This window comes from Neomonachus schauinslandi, chromosome 6 (assembly GCF_002201575.2).
Source record: "Neomonachus schauinslandi chromosome 6, ASM220157v2, whole genome shotgun sequence".
Lineage (NCBI taxonomy): Eukaryota > Metazoa > Chordata > Mammalia > Carnivora > Phocidae > Neomonachus > Neomonachus schauinslandi.
In genome coordinates this window covers 25,328,600-25,352,292 of record NC_058408.1, presented here as the reverse complement: position 1 = coordinate 25,352,292, position 23,693 = coordinate 25,328,600, and the positions used below count along the sequence as shown (strand labels likewise).

The 23,693-nt window shown below is 56.4% G+C and overlaps 1 protein-coding gene across 5 annotated transcripts in view; it reads left to right on the top strand.

The window, feature by feature from the left end:
- The window catches only part of NFASC (neurofascin), a 67,599-nt gene that overhangs the window by 26,513 nt on the left and 17,393 nt on the right, over window positions 1–23,693 (top strand). The window contains exons 10-25 of one of the 5 annotated variants that reach the window (XM_044916318.1): window positions 612–755; window positions 1,357–1,468; window positions 1,742–1,908; window positions 2,350–2,497; window positions 3,749–3,873; window positions 4,753–4,797; window positions 6,045–6,146; window positions 6,450–6,647; window positions 7,480–7,550; window positions 8,839–9,061; window positions 11,205–11,320; window positions 12,966–13,170; window positions 14,390–14,512; window positions 15,546–15,719; window positions 18,180–18,194; window positions 23,420–23,620. In XM_044916318.1, the coding sequence (XP_044772253.1) occupies window positions 612–755; window positions 1,357–1,468; window positions 1,742–1,908; window positions 2,350–2,497; window positions 3,749–3,873; window positions 4,753–4,797; window positions 6,045–6,146; window positions 6,450–6,647; window positions 7,480–7,550; window positions 8,839–9,061; window positions 11,205–11,320; window positions 12,966–13,170; window positions 14,390–14,512; window positions 15,546–15,719; window positions 18,180–18,194; window positions 23,420–23,620 (2,169 nt within the window). The remainder of the gene's footprint in view (window positions 1–611; window positions 756–1,356; window positions 1,469–1,741; window positions 1,909–2,349; window positions 2,498–3,748; window positions 3,874–4,752; window positions 4,798–6,044; window positions 6,147–6,449; window positions 6,648–7,479; window positions 7,551–8,838; window positions 9,062–11,204; window positions 11,321–12,965; window positions 13,171–14,389; window positions 14,513–15,545; window positions 15,720–18,179; window positions 18,195–23,419; window positions 23,621–23,693) is intronic. The other 4 variants (XM_021686608.1, XM_021686605.1, XM_021686607.1 and 1 more) reach the window with 4 other exon arrangements.

Here is a 23,693-nt window from a genome sequence, read left to right as displayed (position 1 = left end):
TTATGGGTCTAACTCTGTGAATGTTTGAAGAATGCTCTGCTCCGAGGATGGGAAGGTGGTGGGTCTCATCCAGTTGTATATTCCTTTGTCCTTTTCAAAACCTTTAAGTATAGACACAGTGGATTAAAATAATAACAACAATAGTAATCAGTGTGTGCCGGGCCTCTGCTGATGACTTTAGACATGCATTAAAATCTCAGGTTATCCTCATAAGAACCCTGCAAGGTGATATGTCATCCCCATTCTGCACACAAGGATGCTGGAGTTCAGAGGAGCTGAATGACCCTGGCAGGTGATGTGGTTGGAATTCAAACCCCTTTCTGTTTCCACAGCTTATGCTTTCAACCACACCTGCCTGGCTGTTACATAGGTCCAGCAGGGACTCACAGTCCCATTGGACAGACTGAGAAACAAACCCCAGTAGGTTTGATGATGGGCCTGAAGCCACACAGCTGGGCAGCGGTAGAGCCAGAAGCCGGGTCTCCTGGGAGCCACCCGGAGCGGCTGCTTCCACAGCACTCCAGTTGTCTTAGGGAGCCCTGGCCAGAGCCCCAAGTGCCCTCCACCCCGCCCTGCCCGTTTCTCACGAGGGGCGTCTTTCCCGTCTGTAGCGGCACCACCCAATCCAAACCGCGAGGTGGCTGGGGACACCATCATCTTCCGGGACACCCAGATCAGCAGCAGGGCTGTGTACCAGTGCAACACCTCCAACGAGCACGGCTACCTGCTGGCCAACGCCTTCGTCAGCGTGCTGGGTGAGCCTCCCTGGGGCTTGCTCCTGTCGTGGGGAGGTCAGCCAGGCTGGGAGGGGTAGGAGAGCGTGGGACGGAGAAAGCATGGAGACTGAAGATGAATTTGCCGGGGAGGGTAGGGAACTTCAGATCCATGGAGCTGGGTGTGCAGACGGTTAGTTCCATGCTAGGATCACGTCTCCAGATGAGGGGGAGGGGCCTGTCTCACCCCCTCCGCATATCCAGGCCAACTCTGCCTGCGTTCTCGGTGGCCCTAGGGTAGGAAGTGGTTCTGAGTACTAGGGTCACTCCTAGATCAGGGAGAGGGCGGGGGCAGCTCAGAGATGCCTTGGGGCTGTGGAGGGGCAGCTTCAGAACCTGCTAGGTAATCCGGGGAGACCTTTTGCAAAAGCTGGATTGCACACAGGGTAGGTTGAAGGCAGACGGGTGAGCTTCCTCTTCCCTCCCCTAACCCTGGGAGGCTTCTTAAAGGAGGGAGGTTGATGGGGGAAGGGACGGGGCGCTTGGAAAGCTACTGTGCTGCCAGGGCATGTGGAAGACCTGGGTCGGGGGGTACTGGAGGAGGTAGGCCCCCCAGCCAAGGTCTGTTCTCTGGGAATTGCAGACGTGCCGCCCCGGATGCTGTCACCCAGGAACCAGCTCATTAGGGTGATCCTGTACAACCGGACACGGCTTGACTGCCCGTTCTTTGGGTCCCCCATCCCCACACTCCGATGGTAAGTTCCAGGAGACCAGCCCCACCCCCAGGAGTCCTCATTCCCCTCCGGCCCAAAATAGGTATTCAGCAAGACCAGGTAACCTTATAGGGTCGAAACTGGGAGAAAGTTGCCTGATCATCGAGGTCAGCCCCCTTATTGTGCAGAGATGAAAACCGAAGCCCAGAGAGGGCCAAAGACTTGCCAGGGCCACCCAGCAGCGGGAGGCAGACCCCTGCTCGAGGGGGCCGGTCCTGTCTCAGTGTGCTGTGTGTTCTGCTGCTCTGTTGTGAGGTTTAAGAACGGGCAGGGAAGTAACCTGGATGGTGGTAACTACCACGTCTACGAGAACGGCAGTCTGGAAATCAAGATGATCCGCAAAGAGGACCAAGGCATCTACACCTGTGTCGCCACCAACATCCTGGGCAAAGCTGAAAACCAGGTCCGCCTGGAGGTCAAAGGTAAAGGAGAGTTTGGTAGGGAGAGTGAGGGGTGGGACAGCCGAGGAAGCCATCTCCTCAAAGTGATTCCTGCGTGCCATTCCCTTTGAAAACGCACCACTAATGGGGCCCTCCCCGTGGGCCTCCGTGTCCTCACAGGGCTTCCGGCTGGCCTGGGTGCTGGGAGCCCGGTCCACGTGGGATTGGAAAGGGAAGTCTGAGACCCCACCCACACCCCACTACCAGCCCAGGAAGGGCATCATAGATTCCCAAGCCAGAGAGAAAGGACTTGGGGATTGTTTCCTCCTTAGAATCGCCCACACCCGCCCCGCCACCATTCATATAACTGAGTGTTCTTTCTGCCACCTTCCATGGTCCGTCTAACGTGCATCACGCCGTGTGGCCACGTTGGGTGGTGGGCAGAGGCCATGCCAATGATGAGCTCCCTCGGCTTCTCCACAGACCCCACCAGGATCTACCGGATGCCTGAGGACCAGGTGGCCAAGCGGGGCACCACGGTGCAGCTGGAGTGTCGGGTGAAGCACGACCCCTCCCTGAAGCTCACAGTCTCCTGGCTGAAGGACGACGAGCCTCTCTACATTGGAAACAGGTTTCTGCTCCTTCCTTCTCTCTTCCAGGCGCGAGTCTGGGCCCGTTTTCTTCTCGCTTGTCCTCGGTGACACACTGAGGGAACCCGGGGACAGGGAGCCTGCATCACGCATGTCCCCCAGGAGCTGCTGCGGAGGTGGCGGCAGCACCAGCGGCTCCCCCACCCTGCGTGCTCTCTGCCTCTCTCCTTCTCTTCTCGCTCCCTCTCCTCTTTTTCCCACTCCTTTCTCTCTTCCCTCACTTCTCTCCCCCTCTCCCCTCACCCCTTTCCTCCTCCCTGAGCACTCCTCCTCCCTTCCTCTTCTGCTGCCGGGTCCCCTTGGCGCTCCGGCCTCAGCCCCGCTTGCAGTGCCCCTGTTCTCCAGCAGAGGGCAGGGCCGACCCAAGCTGCCGGCCACCAGGGTGTCAGTGGGGCATCTCAGCCGAGAGGCACCTGGGACGCTTTTACTAGACCACACCGGCCTCCCTTGTCCAGATTTAAGTGATGTGGGGCGAGGGGAGGCACCTGTAGTGTCGAAAAGTCCCGACAGGTGTCTCTAATGTGCAGTCAGTGATGGGGAGGGCTGGTCCGAGCCTTTCCCTCCACAGGGCTCTTTGTCGTAGCCCCTCACGTCTCGGGGGCTGGTGGTGCAGGGCCCTGAGGGCAGCACAGGGAGCAGCTGTTTGCACGCTCATCTGGCTTTTCCAGGGGTGCACCCTGCAGGCAGGCACAGGTATCCGTGCACTCAGTGGGTACCCACAGCTTTCGCAGCCCACCCTGCTCTGTGGTGCCCACCCCCCTCCACAAGAGACAGTTCAAAGGAGCCCAGGACACCTGGCCTGAGCCTGGGTGCACAGACTGGCCTGGGCTGAAGGGGGAACTGGAAGTAGGGGAAGAGGAGGGACACCAGCCTGCCTTTCGGGCGGTGGACCGCACTGTGCCCTGATTTGGGAGGGGGGCGCAGCATAAGAAAGGCACAGAGGATAGACACTAGGGAGTTTGAGGACAGTGAACAGAGTCGGAGCCGCTTCTGCTTCACCCACTTGCCTTTTCCCCTCCATCAAGCACCACAGTGCTCCAGGTAACAGTGAAGACCGTGCCTCTCTCGAACCACTGGGAGGGAGCCTCGTGGCCCCTGCCAGGGGCTGTGGCTGCCCTCTCACTCGCCATCCCCACTCCAGGGAGAAAGCAGGCAGTGCCCAGAGCACCCCCCGCCCCCCCCACTGTCGGCCCACTCGCCTTCCTCCCAACCCCTCCCTGGTGCCCTTGCAGGATGAAGAAGGAAGACGACTCCCTGACCATCTTCGGTGTGGCCGAGCGGGACCAGGGCAGTTACACCTGCGTTGCCAGCACTGAGCTGGACCAGGACCTGGCCAAGGCCTCCCTTACTGTGTTAGGTAACTGCCGCTGCTCACGCGTGCTCTGAACTCCCCCCACCCCACCCCTTCCCGAGGCCAGAGGAGCCGTGGGCCCTGGGCAGGTCCCGGGCCATCGCCTGCGGCCAGTGAGCTGGGCAGCCATGGTGATCTCCCCGCTTCTATCTAAGGGTTAGGAAGCCGCTCCTTTCCCAGCAAGGTGGGCCAGGCACCTCACCTCTGAGTGGAACCATTAACTCGCCCAAATCCTCAACGGATGGGTGAACGAGAGAGGGAAGGTGGACGGGGGTTCTTCTTGTGATCGTTTTGACCTCTGTACCAGCTAAAAGAACGCATTGTTGAAGCAAGACTGCATTTTGAGTTTGTCCCGCCAGCACCCTCGGCTAGCCTCCCTCCCCCTGCCACCCTGCTCCTGTTGCCTGATGGGATTTTATAGGGCGCTCTGCACTTAGCAAACTGATTCCATCATGTCCTGCCCGTGTCTAAGCCAGACTGTGAATACTGAGCCATCCCAACGCCAGGGGAAGATAGTCTTGCCCATCCAGGGACGCACATCCCCTGCTGTGCCCTCATCACCTCTGTCCTCTCTCTGGGCACCCTACTGCCATTACCGTTGGTACCCTCCGTCTCTCTGGTGGCGACAGTGCATGGTCTCTGGGGATGGTGGTCCCAGGCACACAGGGGCATCGGGATGGGAAGGAGACAAGTCCCCCCTCCACCCCGCCAGCCGTGGAGGAAGCATGGTGGGGGGGGGTCTCCATGGAAGCAAAGGTGAAGCTGTGCCCAGTACACCTCTGCTCAGGGCAGCTGTTCAGCCCTCGGCCACCTGCTCCCATCCTTTTAGAACACCTGTAACCCTGGATAACTTGCTAACCCGGATAACCCGTCTTACCTTTGCAGCTGATCAGGCCACTCCAACTAACCGTTTGGCTGCCCTGCCCAAAGGTAATTCATACTAATCACAGGACCCCTGCCAAAGCCCTCTCTAGGTGGCTGGGAGGGTGGGGTCTGAGGAGGAAGGTGCTGCAGGACAGGACGTACCGTGTGGAGGCCACTCGCTGCCAAATCCGATTCCTTTCAAGGGTCACACCCCTCACCTCGCAGCCCTGCCACAGCCCCACTCGGGCTTCCTGCGCCTTTCATAGGCTGGGCTCGGAAGTCCTCGGCTGCCGATCCATCCCATCCCTTACTTCTGGCCACACTCACCACTTCCTTGTGGGGGCCTGTTCTCTCTCCCCAGCTTTGGCCTCAGAAATATGGAGGGTCCAGTCGGGAAAGCCCACTCACTTCAGATTACCTGTAGGCCCATCTTGTTTGCAGCCTCCCCGAGTCTGCTGCTGCACACCCCCTCACAGTCTGCCTTCACACGCGTGCACACATACACAAGTGTGGGCTCACGTGACCCACCTTCCAGATCCTCCCAGTAACCAGCCAGAGTACCGAAATACCTGGTTCAAGCAGCCGGGATGGGGAGACATCCCACGTACCCCACTAGGCAGAGGTGAGCTGGCCTTATCCCCAGGCCAGGATGGCCCTTACACCCACTGAGGAAGTCCAGTGAGACTGGAGCCCCCGAAGGTGCTGCCCCAGCCCTGTTTGGACGCTTGCTGGGGCTCCTCTATCCTGCTGTCCATCGCTGAAACTCTAAGTCCCTATGTCCTCCTTGGCCTGGTCCTCTGCCTCTGTCCCTCCCACACTCCTAACCGGTCTGCCTTGCTCAGCTCCAAGCACACCCCTGGGCTCCTGCCCCCTCAAAGCCTTGGCACGTAGAGTAGAAGGTAATCATCCCGAGAAGATGAGACCAAATCCCACACTTCCTCACCAGCTTCCCTATAGGTGGCAAGCATGGGTCTCATGAAAAGGGCAGCGTTTTCCAAATGCTCACCCCCTAAGAACAGCCACAGAAATGGGATGGGTTGGTCCTGGTCCTCTCTGTGCCCTACCTACATCCTTTCATGCTTTTTTGGGGTGGTGGAATTTGAAGTCTCCTCTTTGTTCTTCCTAGGCCCCCTGAGGGAATGGGGTGGTCCCTGTGCTGGCCCTTCTAGGCAGGCCAGGGCTGGTTCCTGCGGGTGCCGACCTCGGCCCGTCAGGGACCTGTCATAGGGCAGTGTCCAAGGCTGGGGCCCGCACAGGGACAGGCTGGCTCTAACTGGGGAGTCCCGCGTGGTGTCTTCTTCCTCTGCTCCCAGGACGGCCAGACCGACCCCGGGACCTGGAGCTCACGGACCTGGCCGAGAGGAGCGTGAGGCTGACCTGGATCCCAGGGGATGATAACAACAGCCCCATCACAGGTCAGCCAGGGGCCCTGCACTCCAGTCCAGAAAAGAGGGATGGATGGCAGCCTGGTTTGTGGTAGCAGCCAGAGGCCTTGCCCCGGTTTCTGGTCCGGCTTCCACCTCACCTGATGTGTGCCCCAGGCTATTCACGGAGCACATGCAGGCCTTGGTTCCCCTCTCCGTGTCCGGGGAGGAATTCTCCCTGTGCCTTTGTCCACCCAAGGGAGAGTGTAAAGACTAGCGGCAACCATGCGGGAGTACGTCGCAGAACTCCGCTACCTCAGCTCCCAAACAGCGCTGTCTTCCTTGCCCACTCAGACTACGTCGTCCAGTTTGAAGAGGACCAGTTCCAGCCCGGGGTCTGGCATGACCATTCCAAGTTCCCGGGCAGTGTCAACTCTGCCGTCCTCCGGCTGTCCCCATATGTCAACTACCAGTTCCGGGTCATTGCCATCAACGAGGTGGGCAGCAGCCACCCCAGCCTCCCCTCTGAGCGCTACCGGACCAGCGGGGCGCGTGAGTACCCGAGGGCTGACGGCCAGCGTGCTGAACCCGGGTGCCCCGAGGCCCCACTGAGTTCCCCCAGTTCCTGGCCACGCGAGCGTGGGCGGGTCACTTAACCGCTCCAAGGCTGGGCTTCCTCAGCTGTGAGACAGGGAAGGATAGCAACACTGCCTCCATCACGGGGCCGTCGGGAGGCTTGGGTGTGAAAATGCTGTTTGGGTACCTCCCGTGGTGCTTGGCGTATTGTAAGCACCCAGCCAACGCTAACTGTGGTTATTATTACTAATAGCCTTAATAATTCTTGGTCATCTGCTCTAAAGGGAAGTGCTATGGCAAAGATTTGTAGTAGAAATATATAATCTGGTGTTACGGCAGATTTCTTTTCCTATCACGCTTGGGTAATGTTTAGATTTCCGAAAATATACCAGCCCATTGAGAGTGGAGCTGCTCCCCCAAAATGTTGAATGCCGGGGATAAACCGGTCTGGCATTAAACTTATTTAGTGGATAATCCATGAAGGGGATAATTAATCCACATTGAGTTGGCTGTTGGGACCACCCAAAGTATGGAAAGCCTTATGATAAATGCTGTCTAGTGAGGGATTAAAATTCAAAAGAAATTAGCCCTGCTTGGTGGAGGGGGGAGAGGTTCGGTCTTAGCTAGGAAGGCACATCCTCCTCATGAGAAAACCACAGAATGAGTTCGGTTGCCTATGGGATAGTGTGCAGAGAAATGCTGAGGAAAGACAGCCACAGAAGGGGCTGGTCAGCTAGAAGGGAGAGAAGTTGCTCACTGTGCCCATAACACACATCGGGCTTGAACTTTGCATCCCCTTGGGTTCCAGCCCCTGAGTCCAATCCCGCTGACGTGAAGGGAGAAGGCACCAGAAAGAACAACATGGAGATTACGTGGACGGTAAGGGTCCCTCCCAGCCCACCTCTCGATGGGCCTGCTCTCTTGGCCTTGAGCGCCTGGGAGTCCTTTTGCTCTTTACACCCCTGAGGCCCCAAGGCCACTCTCTGCACTGGACATCCAGGGACAAAACAGGAGCATTGTCTAAGAGCAAGGTTTCAGACAGGAGATGGGAGCAGAGGTGACCGAGGAACATAGACAGCTAGTCTGGCAAAATCAGAGAGTACCAGCAAACGAAAATGGACTTCTCTAGGCGAAGGAGGGGTCTAAAAAAGATTTAGCCTAAACATCGGTGCCTAGTGTTGGTGTGTTCTGGGGTCCTCCCACTGGGGATGGTTGGGGGTGGAGAGGAGACCAGCACTCGAGCTGCTTTGAGTGCAGGCTTTCTTTTAGTCCAAGAATGAACGAGAGGATGTAAAAGCTTCTCTCCGGGCCAGGACCGAAAAAAATTCCATCTTCATCTTGGCTCACTGACTATGTTTTCCAAACCAGAATTGGGATATGTGGTCTCAAAATGACTTTTTTTATAAACCAATTCCAAGTCTGAGAGATGCACATTCAGCCATGGAAATATTAACATTTCTGTGCTGTCACCATGAGTAACAGAAGCAGTGAGCTACAACGTGTGGGATCATGGCTGTCCCCATCTTTCTGAGGGCCCAATCTCACAGCAGCCTGGGCAGGTGGGCTGAGCCCTGATCCAAGACACCGGGGCTCATCTTCAGGACCTTGCAAGGACCCGCTCCTGGTCTACAGCTCTGTAGAGGACAGCTTCCTGGACTAGGCCCTTAGGAAATGAAGAACAGAGTTGCACCCACCCTTAGCTACTGGACAGGACAGGACAGTCACGCATGGATTCGGTAGAACCCAAGCCAGTTCTGGAATTTTGAGTTCATTAGCAGTAAGCATGCTGTGGCTAAACCAAAACTCATCCCTCTCCAATGTTAAAGAATATTCTATGATTTTCTTGTTTTGTTCTGCTTACCGATCAGTCACAGGGGAGTCCTGTTGAAAATAAATCTTTGGCTCCCTGTGCACTTACAAATGTGGGTGGCTCTGGGAGTCAGAGTGACTAGGTCTCGGGTGAAGCCTTTGTCACAGAAAATCTACAGGCTGCTGAATTCGTAAGACTCTGGGCTTCGGGGGACTCAGTGTGAGGGTGGCATGCTCTCCCAATGCCGCAAGGGGGCCAGTGCTGGGCAGATCGGGGCAGGGTGCCTGGCACAGAAGGAGAGTGCAGGCTGTGGGTGGATCTGGGCTCCACCCCTGCCCTCAATCTCTCCCTGCTCAGCCCATGAACGCCACCTCCGCCTTTGGCCCCAACCTGCGATACATCGTCAAGTGGCGGCGGAGAGAAACTCGAGAGACGTGGAACAACGTCACAGTATGGGGCTCCCGCTACGTGGTGGGGCAGACCCCCGTCTACGTGCCCTATGAGATCCGAGTCCAGGCCGAAAATGACTTTGGGAAGGGCCCTGAGCCAGACACTGTCATCGGTTACTCCGGGGAAGATTGTGAGTACCCTCCCCCATCCCCGAGCAAGGATCCTCACAGCCGGGCGGCACAAAGCCAGCCTCACAGACCAGGAACCTCAGGGTGGGTCATGGGACTGCCAAGAACATCCTGGGAGGACAGCCGGTCCCCAGGAAAGAGAAATCCCCTATGGTGACCTCGGGCAAACAGGCCCCTGATAATGTCAGGAGCCAAACTGTATCACCCGAACACTAGTTAGAATTACTGAACAATCATCGCCTGGTCCAATATTCCCATTTTACGGGTGTGAAAACTGAGACCCTGCAAAGGAACACCCTTGCCAATATTACCCAATAGCAAATGTCAGGCTTGAAAACAGAGGCCAGGCCTTCTAATCTACCTTAATGCCAAGACTTGCTAGTGCCAAGACTTCAGGACTCTCCCTCCCAAAGAGCCATAATTAGACTCCTCCACAGGAAGCAGGGCCACAGGCCAGACTCCTCCTTGGCTCCCCAGGGGAGACCTGGAGAAATAGAGAAGAGCCCCAGACTGGAATGATCCAGACCAGCTACCTGCTGGCATCCCAGTGTTGCTCTTAACACTTGGAACTGAGCATGCAAAGAGAAGTTCTTTGGAGGCTAGCCTTGGTAAATCAACAAGATTCTGGGCATGTATGTGGAAGTATCTGCCTGGCTTTTAAGATGGTGGCAGCCTCCCTCTTCCCAGCACATCAATCAGTAGGCTACTGAGCAAAGCAGGAGGGTCAGTGGAGCTCCTCCCTGTCAGGGTGACCCAAGAAAAGATCATTTAGGCGGATGGGGTGATCAGAAGGCAGGGAGGAGGAGGGTCTTAGGGAGTTGCAAAGGCCAATGCTGGGGTCAAGAGTAGGGCCCGTGTTGTGCATGACAGACAGGAAGAAGTGAGGGGTGGGCCCCATGCACCACTTTCCTGGAGGTGATTATGGATTGGACCCACTCGGGAATAAGTGGATATTATCAGCAGACTCTCTGTCCATCCTGCTTCTTGTCTTGTGGTGGCAAACACTTCCAGACAGGAGACTGGCAGGAACTACCGGCTGGTGAGTATGGAATGAGCAGTGTCTAGTCGTGGACTCCGTGGACCCGCCCACAATTTCCGTGGCACCTGCCGTCCCCCCCTGGGCCTGTGCTCTGCTGGACGCAAGGGGTGGGGCAGAATTCTTCTGCAGCAGAGTGGAGAAAATGGAGGCGAGAATTCATTCTGGGGGAGGGAGTGGGTCTCTCTCTTCAGGGAGTCAAGGATCAGAATCCCCTCCTGAACAAGGTTAGGGCATCTTCAGCCTGTGGCTGATGTTTCCAGCAGGGTCCTGGTGGGAAACGAGTGTCACTCAAAGGGGACTATCTCTAATGTGAGGACAGGGTTCAAGGGAAAACAGCAAGGTATCAGAAATCACCCAGAGGGCTAACAACAGCAGGACCCCAGCATAACATTCTGAGCCTTGAAGGGGCAGCAGACAGGGGAGTCCCCACAACCAAGGGGTAGAACCTTGGGTAGCAAAGTGCAATGCTGTCGACCTGCAGCCCCACACAGACGCGGCCAGGGACTAGGTACCCACCCTCCTTCTCCTCCTGTTGACCTTACCTATTGAGCAAACCCATCTGTTGGCCTGTGAACAGGGGGCCAGCCCACACAGTCCAGAGAGGGCAGCCTGCTGGGACACAGAGCAGGTGGAGAAGGGTAGCACATGGAATGGAGGGGCAAACAGAGGCTACCCAGCTGGGAGGATAGCAAATAATTGCCCTCTAAACATGTAGGCACATCCCTTCCACCCAGCTGGGAGGATAGCAAATAATTGCCCTCTAAACATGTAGGCACATCCCTTCCACCCAGCTGGGAGGATAGCAAATAATTGCCCTCTAAACATGTAGGCAGATCCCTTCCACCCAGCTGGGAGGATAGCAAATAATTGCCCTCTAAACATGTAGGCAGATCCCTTCCACCCAGATGGCCGCCTTTTTGTCCTGGCCTTCCCCCATCCCCCCAAGGGCAATCTCCTGGAACAGTCCTAGCCCCTGCCCTCATGGAGTACCCCGTGTCCAGAGTGGGGTAGAGGCACCAGCCAGCAGAGAACAAGTCTGAGGAGACCCTAGAGTCCAGGGGCCAGCCCTGCTTGCTTAACTAGCTCTCTGTCCCAACACATTGCAGATCCCAGGGCTGCACCCACTGACGTTAAAATCCGAGTCCTGAACAGCACAGCCATCAGCCTTCAGTGGAACCGCGTCTACCCCGACACAGTGCAGGGCCAACTCAGAGAGTACCGAGTGAGGAAACCAGCTCTCAGCCCCGCCTAACCACCCAGCTTGCTAACCAGGGCAAGGGGGTAGCAGATGCGGGCCATAGGCTACTTGGAAGGGGTCCTAGGGATAGTTGTTGGATCCAGAGTGGATTCAAGAAGATGATGTCTAGTATTAGCTGTCCAAAAATACACCCAGAAAAAAAATTATTTGTATATATGCAGGTGTGTTCTGCAACAGATATGCTGAGAGATTCTACTCAGCAGTAGAATCACACGGAGGGCGGTGGGCTGATGCTCCATATGGCACGTTATGCTCATAATTCATGTGTGAGTAGACACACAGGGATCTTAGGAGCAGTGTTGAGGAACCACTGAGCTACACCCCTCCCCTCTCTTAATGGCCCCCACTGGGCTGCTTGCCTCACCCAGTCTGGTTTCATGAAACCTTCACTAACAGGCAGAGCCACCAAAAGGTGTAAACATCTTCCCTGTTGTCACAGCCAACTCGGGATTACCTGGCATATGGATTATCGAGGCCCTTGGCTTCTGGTCTCCCTGCCTGTGGGCAGTTTCTGCTCACGTATCTCTCCTCTCGGCAAGGGGGAGCTGAGGTGGGCAAGGGGGAGAGAAAACCAGGCCACGCTAGGCTCTCCCTTACACGTAGCTTCATTTAAAACTTGTCTGGGAGGTGACGGCTGCTGTAAGCATGGGATACTGCAGGTTCTGTGACTTAGAGGTCATTGAGAGTTGGCTGATGGACAATTGTGGGCAGAATGGAAGGGATCGGTCTCTTTGGGGACGCGAATTCGGTAGGTAGGAGAAGGAAGGCAAGAAGATGTATACACTTGAATGAGCTCTTTCCCAGCACTTGCACCCTTAACCTACTTGCCCGGAGATTTTTCTGGCTAAAGCTCCCACTGGGTCCGCTTCTTAAGGGGTCCCCTTCTTAAGTATTGACTTCCGCCTTCCTTTGCCGTTGGAGGCCCAGGTGACGCTGGTGTGGCAGCCTGACCTGGGCCTTCTTACATACTGCTAACCGTACCTTGTGTCCCAAACTCTCTCAACTCTACCCCTAACACCACCACCTTCTGAAGGCCATCCCATCCAAGCTCTTGCCACCAGGCAGCCTGGTGTCCACTGACCTGGACATGTGTCTAGCCCATTCTAAAGGTCTTCAAACAATTTTAAAAGAAATCATTTGACTTCAAAGGATTAAATCAACTCCCCTATTCAGACTTCTGAGGGACACCTGTTCCTTTTCAACTCCTGCCTCCTGCCGATCTAAACCATACTAATCCAACTCAAGGCGATGTGGCCTTTGAGCCCAGAAGAGAGCTTTCCGTGCCTGGACCCTTGTTCCCCAGCTTGGAAATAAGTGTCCACTCCATCAGTAACTTTGGCCAACTTGCCTATTTCCCAGAGAGCTCATGTGGCTCAGAAAATGATCAAACCCCAAGCCCCTGTTTCCTGTTTGACGTCAGTTGGTCCCCGCTAGGGGCTAATGAACGGGGCCTCTCGGGCCGCTCCCCCAGCCCTAGGAGGGGCTGCTGAGGGCATTCGGGACTTGGAGCCTGTGGCAAGCAAAGCGAAGACCAGTCACCACCACCGGCACTAACAACTAACCCAGCCCCGCCTGCCCGTCCCCTCACCGGCCCGCCTCTGTCCCGAAGGCTTACTACTGGAGGGAGAGCAGCTTGCTGAAGAACCTGTGGGTGTCTCAGAAGAGGCAGCAAGCCAGCTTCCCTGGTGACCGCCCCCGGGGCGTGGTGTCCCGCCTCTTCCCCTACAGTAACTACAAGCTGGAGATGGTTGTGGTCAATGGGAGAGGCGATGGGCCTCGCAGTGAAACCAAGGAGTTCACCACCCCGGAAGGAGGTAGGTCTGACCTGCAGCTCTTCGGGGTGGGGCAGGACAAGGGCAGCACAGCCAGGTGGGTCCAGAGCAGCCCCAGCGGGCCTGGGCCCGACAGCACAAGGTGACCTCTGCGTGACCCCAAGGCGCTGAAGTCCTGCGAGCCGAGCAGCTCCTGCCATTCCCAGAGTGCTCCATCACCGGGGTGGCCTGCCCTGACAGGACGTTGTGTCTCAAGAGAAGACCTGGGCCGCCCGCTGACAAAATTCCAGATGGGCTAGCGGACTGACATCCTCTCCCCCCACCCCCTGCCAAGGGCACTGCGGGAGCCCGGGCCACCCCACCTCTGGAGGCCGAAGCACGGTCACCCTGACCACCAGAAGCACCCGGCTTGTTCCCCAGCACCCAGGACCTTCATTCAGAATTCTCTCTGCACTGTGATCCAGAAGCTTCTGTCGGGACAGCTGGCCCGTGTGCGCGGTGGCCCTGCAGGGGGCGCTCTGCCTGCTGCTTGTTCCAGGTCCCCCTAGGCCTGGGAGGCAGACACTTGTGAAGTTCACATCCTCCTTTATCAGCTCTGCGTTTGCGTTTGCTTTGCCCTCTTCTGTTTCTCCTCCCTCCCTTCTTAACCGCTTTTTCTCCCCTTTTTCTTCTCTTCCTCCTTCTTTGTTCTTCCCTCTTGTTTTCTTTATTCCTATCTGTCCCGCCCCTCGTTTTGCTTTTCACCTCCAGCCTCTGCCCATCACCCCCGCTCCTGGTGCCCTGTCCATGAGCCCCATCTTGGGCTTCTTTCTCCTCACCCCTGAGCCCCGCATTCTCAGCTCGGAAGCCTGGGCCTGCTGCTGGGCCCCAGGCTGAGACTCCTCGCCTGAGGACTGGGAACCACATCCTCTGTGCCCACAGCTCTGGTTGGTTCCCGGCTGGCTCGAAGGCATCTTTGCAGGGGCAGAGCCTACCGTGTGCTGAATCCACGGTAGTTGCTAAAGGAAAACCTGACTGACTTCTTCCCCATTTAAACGGAGTCTGAGCCATGCTTGTCCTAAACAGGTGGGGAGAACAGCATCCTGGATGGGCAAAGGGCTCCGGCCCTCCTGTGGTTCTCCTGGCTTCTGGCTTAGCAGCTGTCCAGCATGGGGCTTGCCCCGAGGTCAATGCCTTCACACTTGTGCTTTGTTTTTTTGTGTTTCCTCATCCTGCCTCTGCCCTCCCCTTCTTTTCCCCTGCCCTCTCCTCCTTCCCCAAGTACCCAGCGCCCCCAGGCGTTTCCGAGTCCGGCAGCCCAACCTGGAGACAATCAACCTGGAATGGGATCATCCAGAACACCCCAATGGGATCCTGATTGGATACACTCTCAAATACGTGGCCTGTACGTTCTTCCCTTCTTTCTCTTAATCCGGGATTCAGAAACCCCATTCTCACCATTTCACTAAGGAATCGAGGTAGAAAGCCTATGGGTGCAGAATGATGGAGGTGCCACAGAGAAAGTTCCCCAGAGGATTAGGGGAGGCAGGTGAGACCCAGCCCCCCCCGCTCACCTGATGTAGCTCCTTCTGCAGGGAGCTTCTAGTTGGTTCATGAGACAAAGGGAACTTCTGATCTAATGAGGGATTCAACCCCGGCCCCTCGAGGATCTTAGAGTCTCCAACACGTACAAGTGAGTCTAGGAAAGACAGTTCTGCACCTCATCCTATGGGGTAGACTACATGCAAGGGAATCCACACAACACTCAGGGACGCTAAATAAGGTGTCATTTATGGTAAGGCGGCTGTATCTAGAATGACATGGTCAGGAGCCTGGGTAGGGAAGACCTCACCGAAAGAGCTTAGTGTCACCCTGCAACATGAATGTCGTTACATTTGAAAAGCCTCTAAAGTAGGCGATGTTGTACCTCGTTGGGAAGCTCAAAGGGCCAGGTGTTGTGTTTTTGACGATTCTAATAGCCAGCTGTGTCCTTATACGCTGTTCTGAATGATCTCTGGACCTGACTGTCCCCCTTTGAGGTATACTGAACAGGCCTTTTATGAAGGAGGCATTAATGATCAAAAGCTCTAGTGGTTTTGCCCTAGTTTTGTTTGAAAGGAAGAAAGGACCTCAAAACTTTTGTCCTTGTTGGAAAGGCCTGGGGATTATAAACTAAATCTTTCAGAATCAGCCACATAACTTTGCAGTGAGCTGGAGATAATGAGATCAGTGAAAAAACCTTAACACTGGTGTGTCATTGAAGAGCTGGAAAGTTCTTGCCCAGGTCTCTGCCCTTGAACCCCAGTCTCCAATCCCCCGGGTCACTAAGGTCCTGGGGCAGGCTCCACTGGAAGGCTTTCTCCTTCCAGCTGCAGATTATATAACCCACCATGGTCAGTGTTGCTGAAGTTCAATTTCACTTACCTATCTCTCCCCAGTTAATGGAACCAAATTAGGAAAGCAGATAGTGGAAAACTTCTCTCCCAATCAGACCAAGTTCACGGTGCAAAGAGCAGACCCCGTGTCGCGCTACCGCTTTACCCTCAGTGCCAGGACGCAGGTGGGCTCTGGGGAAGCAGTCACAGAGGAGTCACCGGCACCCCCGAACGAAGGTAGGTGCATCACAGCGCCTTGGGGGTGGAAGGTCCCAGCTAATTCCAATGCCTAGAGAAACACCCTGACCTGGCCTTCTGGCCAGACGGCCTTCTGGGATGGAGAGAAAATAAGGCTGCAGGTCCTCCAGCCCCCCAGTAGGATACAAGAGAACCCATCTCCTGTGCTGAGAGGTAGGTGCTGACGATGTATCCGGAAAACTCAGATCTTCTTAGACGATTGCAGTCAGACCTGATCGCCACTTTGCCTTGACTTGCCCAGCTACCTAACATCTATCATCTGTCCTCCTGGGGCGCGTGGGGGGGATAGGAAAGAGAGCCTAAGTCCATAGTAGAGATGACATGAGGGAAAGCATGTGCGAGGTAAACGTGCTAATGAACTTCAGAGAATTGCAGCAGTGTTCACCCATCGAGAGGGGCAGCAGGGTTACTGAGGGTGCCTGGGGAGGGCTCTGGGATCCCCCTTCTCCCGAGGACACATGGAGCCAAGGAGGGAGGGAAGCAGCCTTGATTGAGGCTACCTGCCGGGATCATGAGCAGAGCCGGAGGTGTTGTCCCTGCTTGCAGCCTGAGCTGGTGGGGTGTCAGGCCGTGGGGAGGGGGGGTGTTGGGAAACAGCCACTGACCAAGCCAGCTTCCCCAAGAGCAAATGCGCTCAGCTCTTGGCTCCTGGCATCTTCCCAGCCACAGAGCGTCCCCACCAGAGTGCACCTGCCTGAGAAGTCCACTAGGGGGGACTCCAGGCCCACTCATACCCGTGCTGGCGCCCAGAAGCTCCAGGATATCAGGTTTAGAAGTCTAGATATTGGCAGGCCCCCTACCAAAGGAGGGGACCCCCTGCCTCTTCGGAGGAGCAGTGGTGTATTCAACAGCCATTTCCTGAGCACCTGCAACATGAGGTGCTGGATGCTGCGCCAAAAACGAGGGATAAGGTCTAGAAGGGGAGACATCCACAAGAGTATCTCCTTGCTGTTCAACATGAGGAATGTTAGGTTTAGCTGAGGCAGGTGCAGTGGCTGGGCAGAGGCTGGGCAGAGGAGGGGTCCGTTCTGCAAGGGAAGAGGCAGTGTGAACTGGGATTCTAGAAGCAGATAACAGGTTACTCAGTGCGGTGCTTGTCCCAGAAGGCTGAGGTCCGATGGCCTGACCCTGGCCCAGATTGGACCTCCTGAGCACCTCCTCCCCACCCCAGGAGAGCTTCAGGGCTTCCTTCACTGGGGCTGCCAGGCCTGCTGCCGGGGCTCCCAGCTCAGCTTCGGAGCTGCACTGCATCCCCTCCCCAGCCCTGCCTCCCCTAGCCCCCGAGGTCCGGCAGGCCGGTGCTGAGGCAGGCGGGAGCGGGGACAGGCAAAAACTAGAGAAAGGCTAACGGTCCTTCCTTCTCTGGTCTTGTAAACCAGGCGTGAGCCACACAATAAGCTCCCCTCCTTGTGTGCTCATCAACCCCCCTGGGCATTCGGGCAGTTTATTAGGGCTGGGGAACTTTGGGTAAGTGGCTGATAATATGCCTCTTACCAAAAGCCTGGCCAGACAGGGGATAGTGCACTTTCCGATTCCTTAATTCTATAAGGAGAGACATAAAGAGAGCCTCTTGTCCCTCCCCATCCCCAGCCCAATACAGAACATCAGATCAACAAATACCCCATTGTCCAGCCCTGGTGACCACCACAGGGTACGTTCTGGGGCCCTAGGGGACAAGAGGACAAAGGGAGACTTTCTTCTCCATTTAGGGGTTTGCAGTAAATTCAGGAATTCTTTTTAGGGCTCCCAATCCACAGCTGGGTTTCTTATTTCATAAAGTACAGCTGGTGGGAAAAAACTGGGCAGCAGACCCTCCAGGCAGGGGCCTCAGGCTTGCCATCTGTGACAGCTCCCGGGCCTTCCAAGGCCGAGATGGTGTGGGAGAGGATTCACGAAATACACTTGCCCCTCCTCCATCCACCCCAACACTACTCACCATCTTCCCCCAAAGATACAGGAACCATTCTTTTGACTGCGCTTGATGTCCTCCTATGCCACCTACACCTTATGCCCTCAATTCTTGGCATCCTGAAAGGTCACCCAACCTGCTCATAAAGATCAGCCTGGCTATGGAAGGGCACACTCTTGGGGAAAGACCTGGAAACAAAAGCACTCTAGGTAGACCGTCCCTACGGCCACCCCTTAGATGATAGTCTTTGAGTGGAGGTAGAATCAGAGTGTATTAGAAAGGTCTCCAAGATCCGGGTGGAAAATTTTCTGTAGGAACATACCAGACCCCCCATGGAGTTGACCACGAACCCTGGACACCAGTCAGCATCCTCGGGGCAGTAGCCAGCACCTGGCCACCCTGTCTGGGTCAGGTTTGAGCCAGACGCTTCTCTGCTTGCTTGTCCTGTGGTTTCACCTGTGCTCTGTTTTGTCTTCCCTCTCTCATCCTTTCTCCCTCTCTCTGGCCATCTTGGGCGCTGTGTTCTGAAGCTACTCCAACTGCAGGTACCGTACCAGCAGCAGAGGTAATGGGCATGGCATGGGACAATGCAGGTGGAGCCCAGCCCTGCCAGGGTGGAGAAGGAGGGAGAAGCTCGGGATGAAAGCATGCTCCAGACTTACCCTTTCAGGGGTTGGGAAGCCAGACTGTCAAGAGGGATGTATGCGGAGGACGGGACCAGAGGAGCTCAAACCCTCCCCCTCTTCCCTTCACATACTCTTGGCCCCCCTCGGATGGCTTAGGAGGGGCCCCCACACACACATGGGCTCCAGACCTAGCCTCTGCACCTGCAGCTTTCTTGGAAGCTGAGTGATTCCTTCCCCGGACCGACCTGGGCCCTTGCCTAGTTTTGACATCTCGGAGAGATGAGGGTCTGCAGCCCTTGGGTGGCCGGCCGTGTCCCTTGAAGGAATCCTGTACCGTGAGTGGAGGCAGCTGGCTCCTGTCTTCTGGTCAGGCTGCCATCCCCTGAAAGGGTGACCTATGGGTGAGCACACTGTGCAACACTGTGCATGTTGACCATGCATGCTGCATGGGGGCCCAGCACCAGCTCTGCCATCTACCATGGGTTCTGGTCAGTGACCGTGAGTGATCTTGTCCTTGGATAGGGCCAGGTGCTCCAGGACCTGGAGTCTTAGTGGGCACCATGGGCTGATTGTTCCCTCGCCCCTTAGAAACCCAGCTCCTCAGAGTCTTCAGCATGAACAGCCTCCACTCTCGGGGTCTGGGAGGTAAATGCATAGCAGAAGTGAGGAGTGGGCGGGCAGGTCCCGGCTTAGGAAATGGCCTGCTGATCACAGTCCTCTCAAGCCCTCATGTTGTGGGTTTGAGGACACCAAAGGGCGTGTCACCGCAGAAGGCCTATCCTCAAGCTGGAGGTGCTATGCAGGGAACCCCAGGGTTCCTTCCCCTGTCCTCCTCTGACGCTGAGGGCAAGGCGCACCCTGGCAGAGCAAAGGCTAGGGGGCAGGGGATCACTAGAGCCTCCTGAAGCTCTAGGCAGCAGGGAGGACTGAGAAGCAGGTGAGGAACCGGGGGATTGGCTTATGAAGATAACTGCCTGATCTGGTTTCCTCCTACCCCCATTTTAGGTTGATTCTATTTCTGTTGCACACCCTGCTTCCTTCAATTTGTGTTTGTGTTGCCAGATCTGTGGGTGGTGCGCAGTCATCATCCTTCCCTGTCCCCACCCCTCCAGCTCTCCATCCCCCCTCCACATCATCACCCAGGCTGGTGGGTCCCAGTGCCTCCCCACAGGGCCCGAACACCTCCACTGGCATATGAGGTAGAGAGATGTCCTGGGCCTGGGAACCGTGGAGAAAGCCATCCTTGTACTCTGGGGGCTGCCCTGGCTTTCCGATGCAACGTGGCACGAGGGTCTCTTCTGGAACTATTCTAGCAGGTGCTCAGGGTAGCCTAAGCAGGCTTAGTAAACATAGAAGGTAGAGACACAGGACACCAAGAGAATCCTCCGGAAGCTCATTGGTCAAGCAGCTCCCAGCCTGCCTCCCCCTTTCTGGCACCCTGGGACCCAAGGCAGGTGGGTCGGGTAGCAGGGAGTCCGCCTTGCTCAGCGAGCATCTGAGCCAGCCTGGGCTGCCCCTCTCATGAGCAGCACCTGCGAGGGAGAGGTGATCATTCCAAACCCCCCACCTTCTGCCGCCCATTTAGAAAAGATCCAGGCCCATCATGGCATGACCATGTGTGCACGGTCTCTGACCCTCCATCAAATGTGCTTCCTGGGCGCCAGCTTCCCTGTGACATGGTGGTAGAGGTACGGTGTACGTCTTTGTAAATGAGATGTGCTCGTGGCTTCGGCTCTTCTCAGCTGTAAATGCTCTAGAACCTTCTGCACAATCTGCAGGTGCCAAGCAATGGAGCCCAGGTCCGACATTTCTGATGTGGGTCTGTTGTCCAGCCCACTGCTCCCTTCCCTCTCCTCTTCCCCGAGCCTGGGTGTTTTTTCCCCACACTACTCTGTTCACATTTAACCCACTGAAAATAATCCCTCTCGCGCACCCGTGTCTGTAGCCTCTCAGGATGGCTGCCCATCTGGCCTGGCCATCTGTGGTTTGGCCAGGGTAGTCCATGCGCCATGTGGCCATTTTTGGACTGAACCTTCCACCTTGGAATGTCTGGAAACTGCTGGCCTCCTCTGTGACTCAGATCGGCACATGTTTGCTGGGCAGCTCCGTGGCAAGTTCTGGGGTCAGGAAGATGAATAAGACAAGTCCTCTCTCCTCAATTTTCTCCATCTCTTCTGTGGTGTTCCCCGAAAGTCTGGTGGCAAACCCTCAGCCACGGCTGGGGTGCCTTCCATTGTGCATGAGGTAACCCATTAGGCTGACATGGCTCTTGGGTAGGTGCTTCCAGCTCTAGGCCCACCCTGGCCCCCCCCCCACCCCCAGCTTCCTCTCAGTTGCCAGGCTGGTGCTCTCCATCGATCATTGACCAGGGTGGTTCTCCAGCCCATAATTCCTGCTTTAATTGGAGATGACATCCGAGCTCAGCGACGTGCCTGTCCAGCCTGTGGGCCTCTCTGTCTCTAAGCCCTTTGTCCCCTTCTGTCCTCTACCCAAACCCCGCCCCAGGGGATGAAATCCTCTGGGTCCCCTTTGACCTGAGCACCGGACAGTTTCCCCATGGAAACCTGCCTTCCCCTCTCGCCTATGTGAGCCTCCAACAACTCACTCCCCTGACTCAGAGCTTTTCTGTCTCGCCTCTGCCCTCCCTGTCTCCCAGTCTCCCTGTCTCTCTTGCCCTGTCCAGCCATGGGACAACAGACACAGCTAATGAGTGGGTCAGAGAGAGCATTGGTTTTCCATCTGTGACCTCAGCCAGCTGAGGCTGCCAGCTCCACAGTGACTCCAATGGGAGGACACTTGGGAAGCCACTCCTTGCCTCCTGTTCCCTTCTTACTGTAAGTACAGTAAGTCACCCTAACCTAGCCTCTCTTAGCATCTCTGTTCCCAGGGCTGCTCGCTGGAATGCGCAGGGAAGCGTGTGTGAGCCTAGCTGTGGGCCTGTGGGACTGTAGTGTGTGCGTCTCTGCTTTACGAGAACCAAGGGGCATGTGAGAGCGTGTATAGCTTTGGGGGGAAATGCCACTGATTCTGGGGGCCCACGAAATGTAACACCACTGCCCAGGTGTGCACTACACAGAGCGGGATGGTTTTAACTCAAAAAGAGTCTCCCTCCCCACCCCCGCCAAAGCTTTTTGATGATGCCTTTTAAATAGTCTTAGAAAAGGAGGGCCCTGTGAACATTGTACTTGCCAGAAATGATTAGAAAATACACCATTGTTAAGGAGCCAAGTCAGAGCAGGTCCTGCCCACAGGTAGACTCTCCAGAGTCCTTCCTGCAGCACAGCAGCATGGGAAAAGCCCATGTGTGTCGGTGGCCAAGGGAGCTGCAAGGGGCCAGGCCTGGGAGAGAGCTGACCTTTGCCCTGTGGGTCTCTCTGGCTTTTCTGTGTGTTTGTCTGTCTGTCTTGGTGAATGGGATAGGTGGATTCCCTCGTGCAGAGCTTTTGTAGCACTGGGCTTTCCAGGCCTGGGGCCACCTTGGACTAATACATCCTTGAACAGTGACTTTGACAGGGAGAGTTGTCCCCACCCCACACCTTCCTGATGTCTGCATTGACTGGGGTATAGGGACTAGAGCGCGGTCTGCTTTGACCCTGCGCAGGAATGTTTGGAATGCGTGGGACATAGCTGGCTACCCAGTGTGACTTCTGTGGTCAGCACCCTCAGGGTCTAGTACCGCCTCTGATCTTGCAACTAGGGAAGTGGCTGGGATCCCAGAACACTCCCTCCTTCTCTGTGGGGACTTGTAATATTGGAGACCCAGGGGAATGAAAGGGCCTTTGTTGGTCAGGCTCTTACTGAAAAGGCCTCGGATCTCTTCATTCCCCCCCTGAGAAAGCTCTCTGGCTCCCTCCCTGCCCTGGCCCCCTTCTGGGCGGTGGGGATCTTATCTTCCTAAACTTCTGGAGCTTGGAGATAGGGCTGGGATGTGGCTATTCCTCAGGGGTTTACAAGTATCTTCTTATGTCTTAACGTCCCTGCCTTCTGCCCCATAAAGTGGACGATGATCAGATGACAGGAGATGGCAAGGGGAGAGGGGCTCTGCCTCTCTCAGATTTGCCCCCATCTTTCTCATCCTCTCGGCTTTTGGTAATAATGGAACCAGAGAGTAGTAGGGCCACCCTCGGTTAGCTTCCACGACCCTTCTGTAGAAGGAAATCGGGCCTGTGGGGACAGTGTCACACGGATAGACTTAGCCCCGCAGGGCTGACTGACACCCCGGGTAGCTTTGGGTGGGAGACGAGAATGTGAGAGAGGGCACAGATTTTAACGAATCTCCCTGAAGACTTATGCAACAAAGAGGCCCACAAATGTGTGTCACTTGCGTCCTGGGATTTCTCCAGCAACCGAGCACAGAGTACGCTGTGACTGCATTAGTGCCCATCCCACGTCTTAACGTGAAGGGAAAGGACTTGGGACTCCTGGAGCCCAGATGTCCTCGGAAGAGAGGAGTTAGGGTGGAGTGGGGTAATTGCAGGAAGGAGCATCACCGGGCAGGGAAGAAGGGAGGAGAGGCAGGGCCATGGACAAGAGATGAGAGCCTGGGGACGGGCAGACAGTGAGACAGGAGACACAGACCCCGCTGGGAGGCTGACCCACAGAGTAGGGACTCTTCTCGCTCTGTCGTTGGGTTTGGGGGTGTTAGAACTCAAACAGCTGTGAGAAAGGGTACTTTTGGAGGGAATGGCTGGGAATGGGAGTCTTCCCAGTGCTCCTGCAGGACACAGCCACCACCTGCCCCCCTCCAAGGCGGGAGCTCCAGGGCCGGACCCAGGCGCTGCTAACTGGCCTGCGTCTGGGTGGTGCTGGTCGGGGACCCCATGCCGTCCCTGGGGCCTGAGCGATTCGGGGTGGGTCCTTCCCCATCCTCATCCTCACTCTGGGCGGGGTGCATGCTGGGTGCTTCGAGCCACACAGACCATGAGAAGAAAATGAAACACACACAGGGCTTCATTCTCTTCCTGGCCCATGGTTGTGTTCTCTCACTGTGACCCGTCCGACCCGGTCCGTCACGCTGGGGGAGGCTTCTGGTCCCTGAGCCCCATCGCCTCCCCGGGGCTGCCTGCCTTGCACGCGGGGCCGCGAGTCCAGGCTGGGGGACGCCCGGACCGACCGGACGCGGCTGTTTTACATTTCCCTCCCAGCTCCTCCCACGTCGCCCCCGACCACGGTGGGTGCCACAGGCGCCCCCGCTGCCACCACCGAAGCCACAACAGTCCCCACCATCCCAAGTGTCGCACCTACCACCGTGGCCACCACTACCGTCGCCACGACTACAACCACTGCCGCCACCACCACGGAGAGGCCTCCCACCACCACCTCCGGGACTAAGATGCCCGAATCCGGTACTGCCCACTGTCCCTGCGCCCCGTCCCTCCACTGGAGGCCCCCCGCATACGAGGGCGGGTCTGGGGTGCC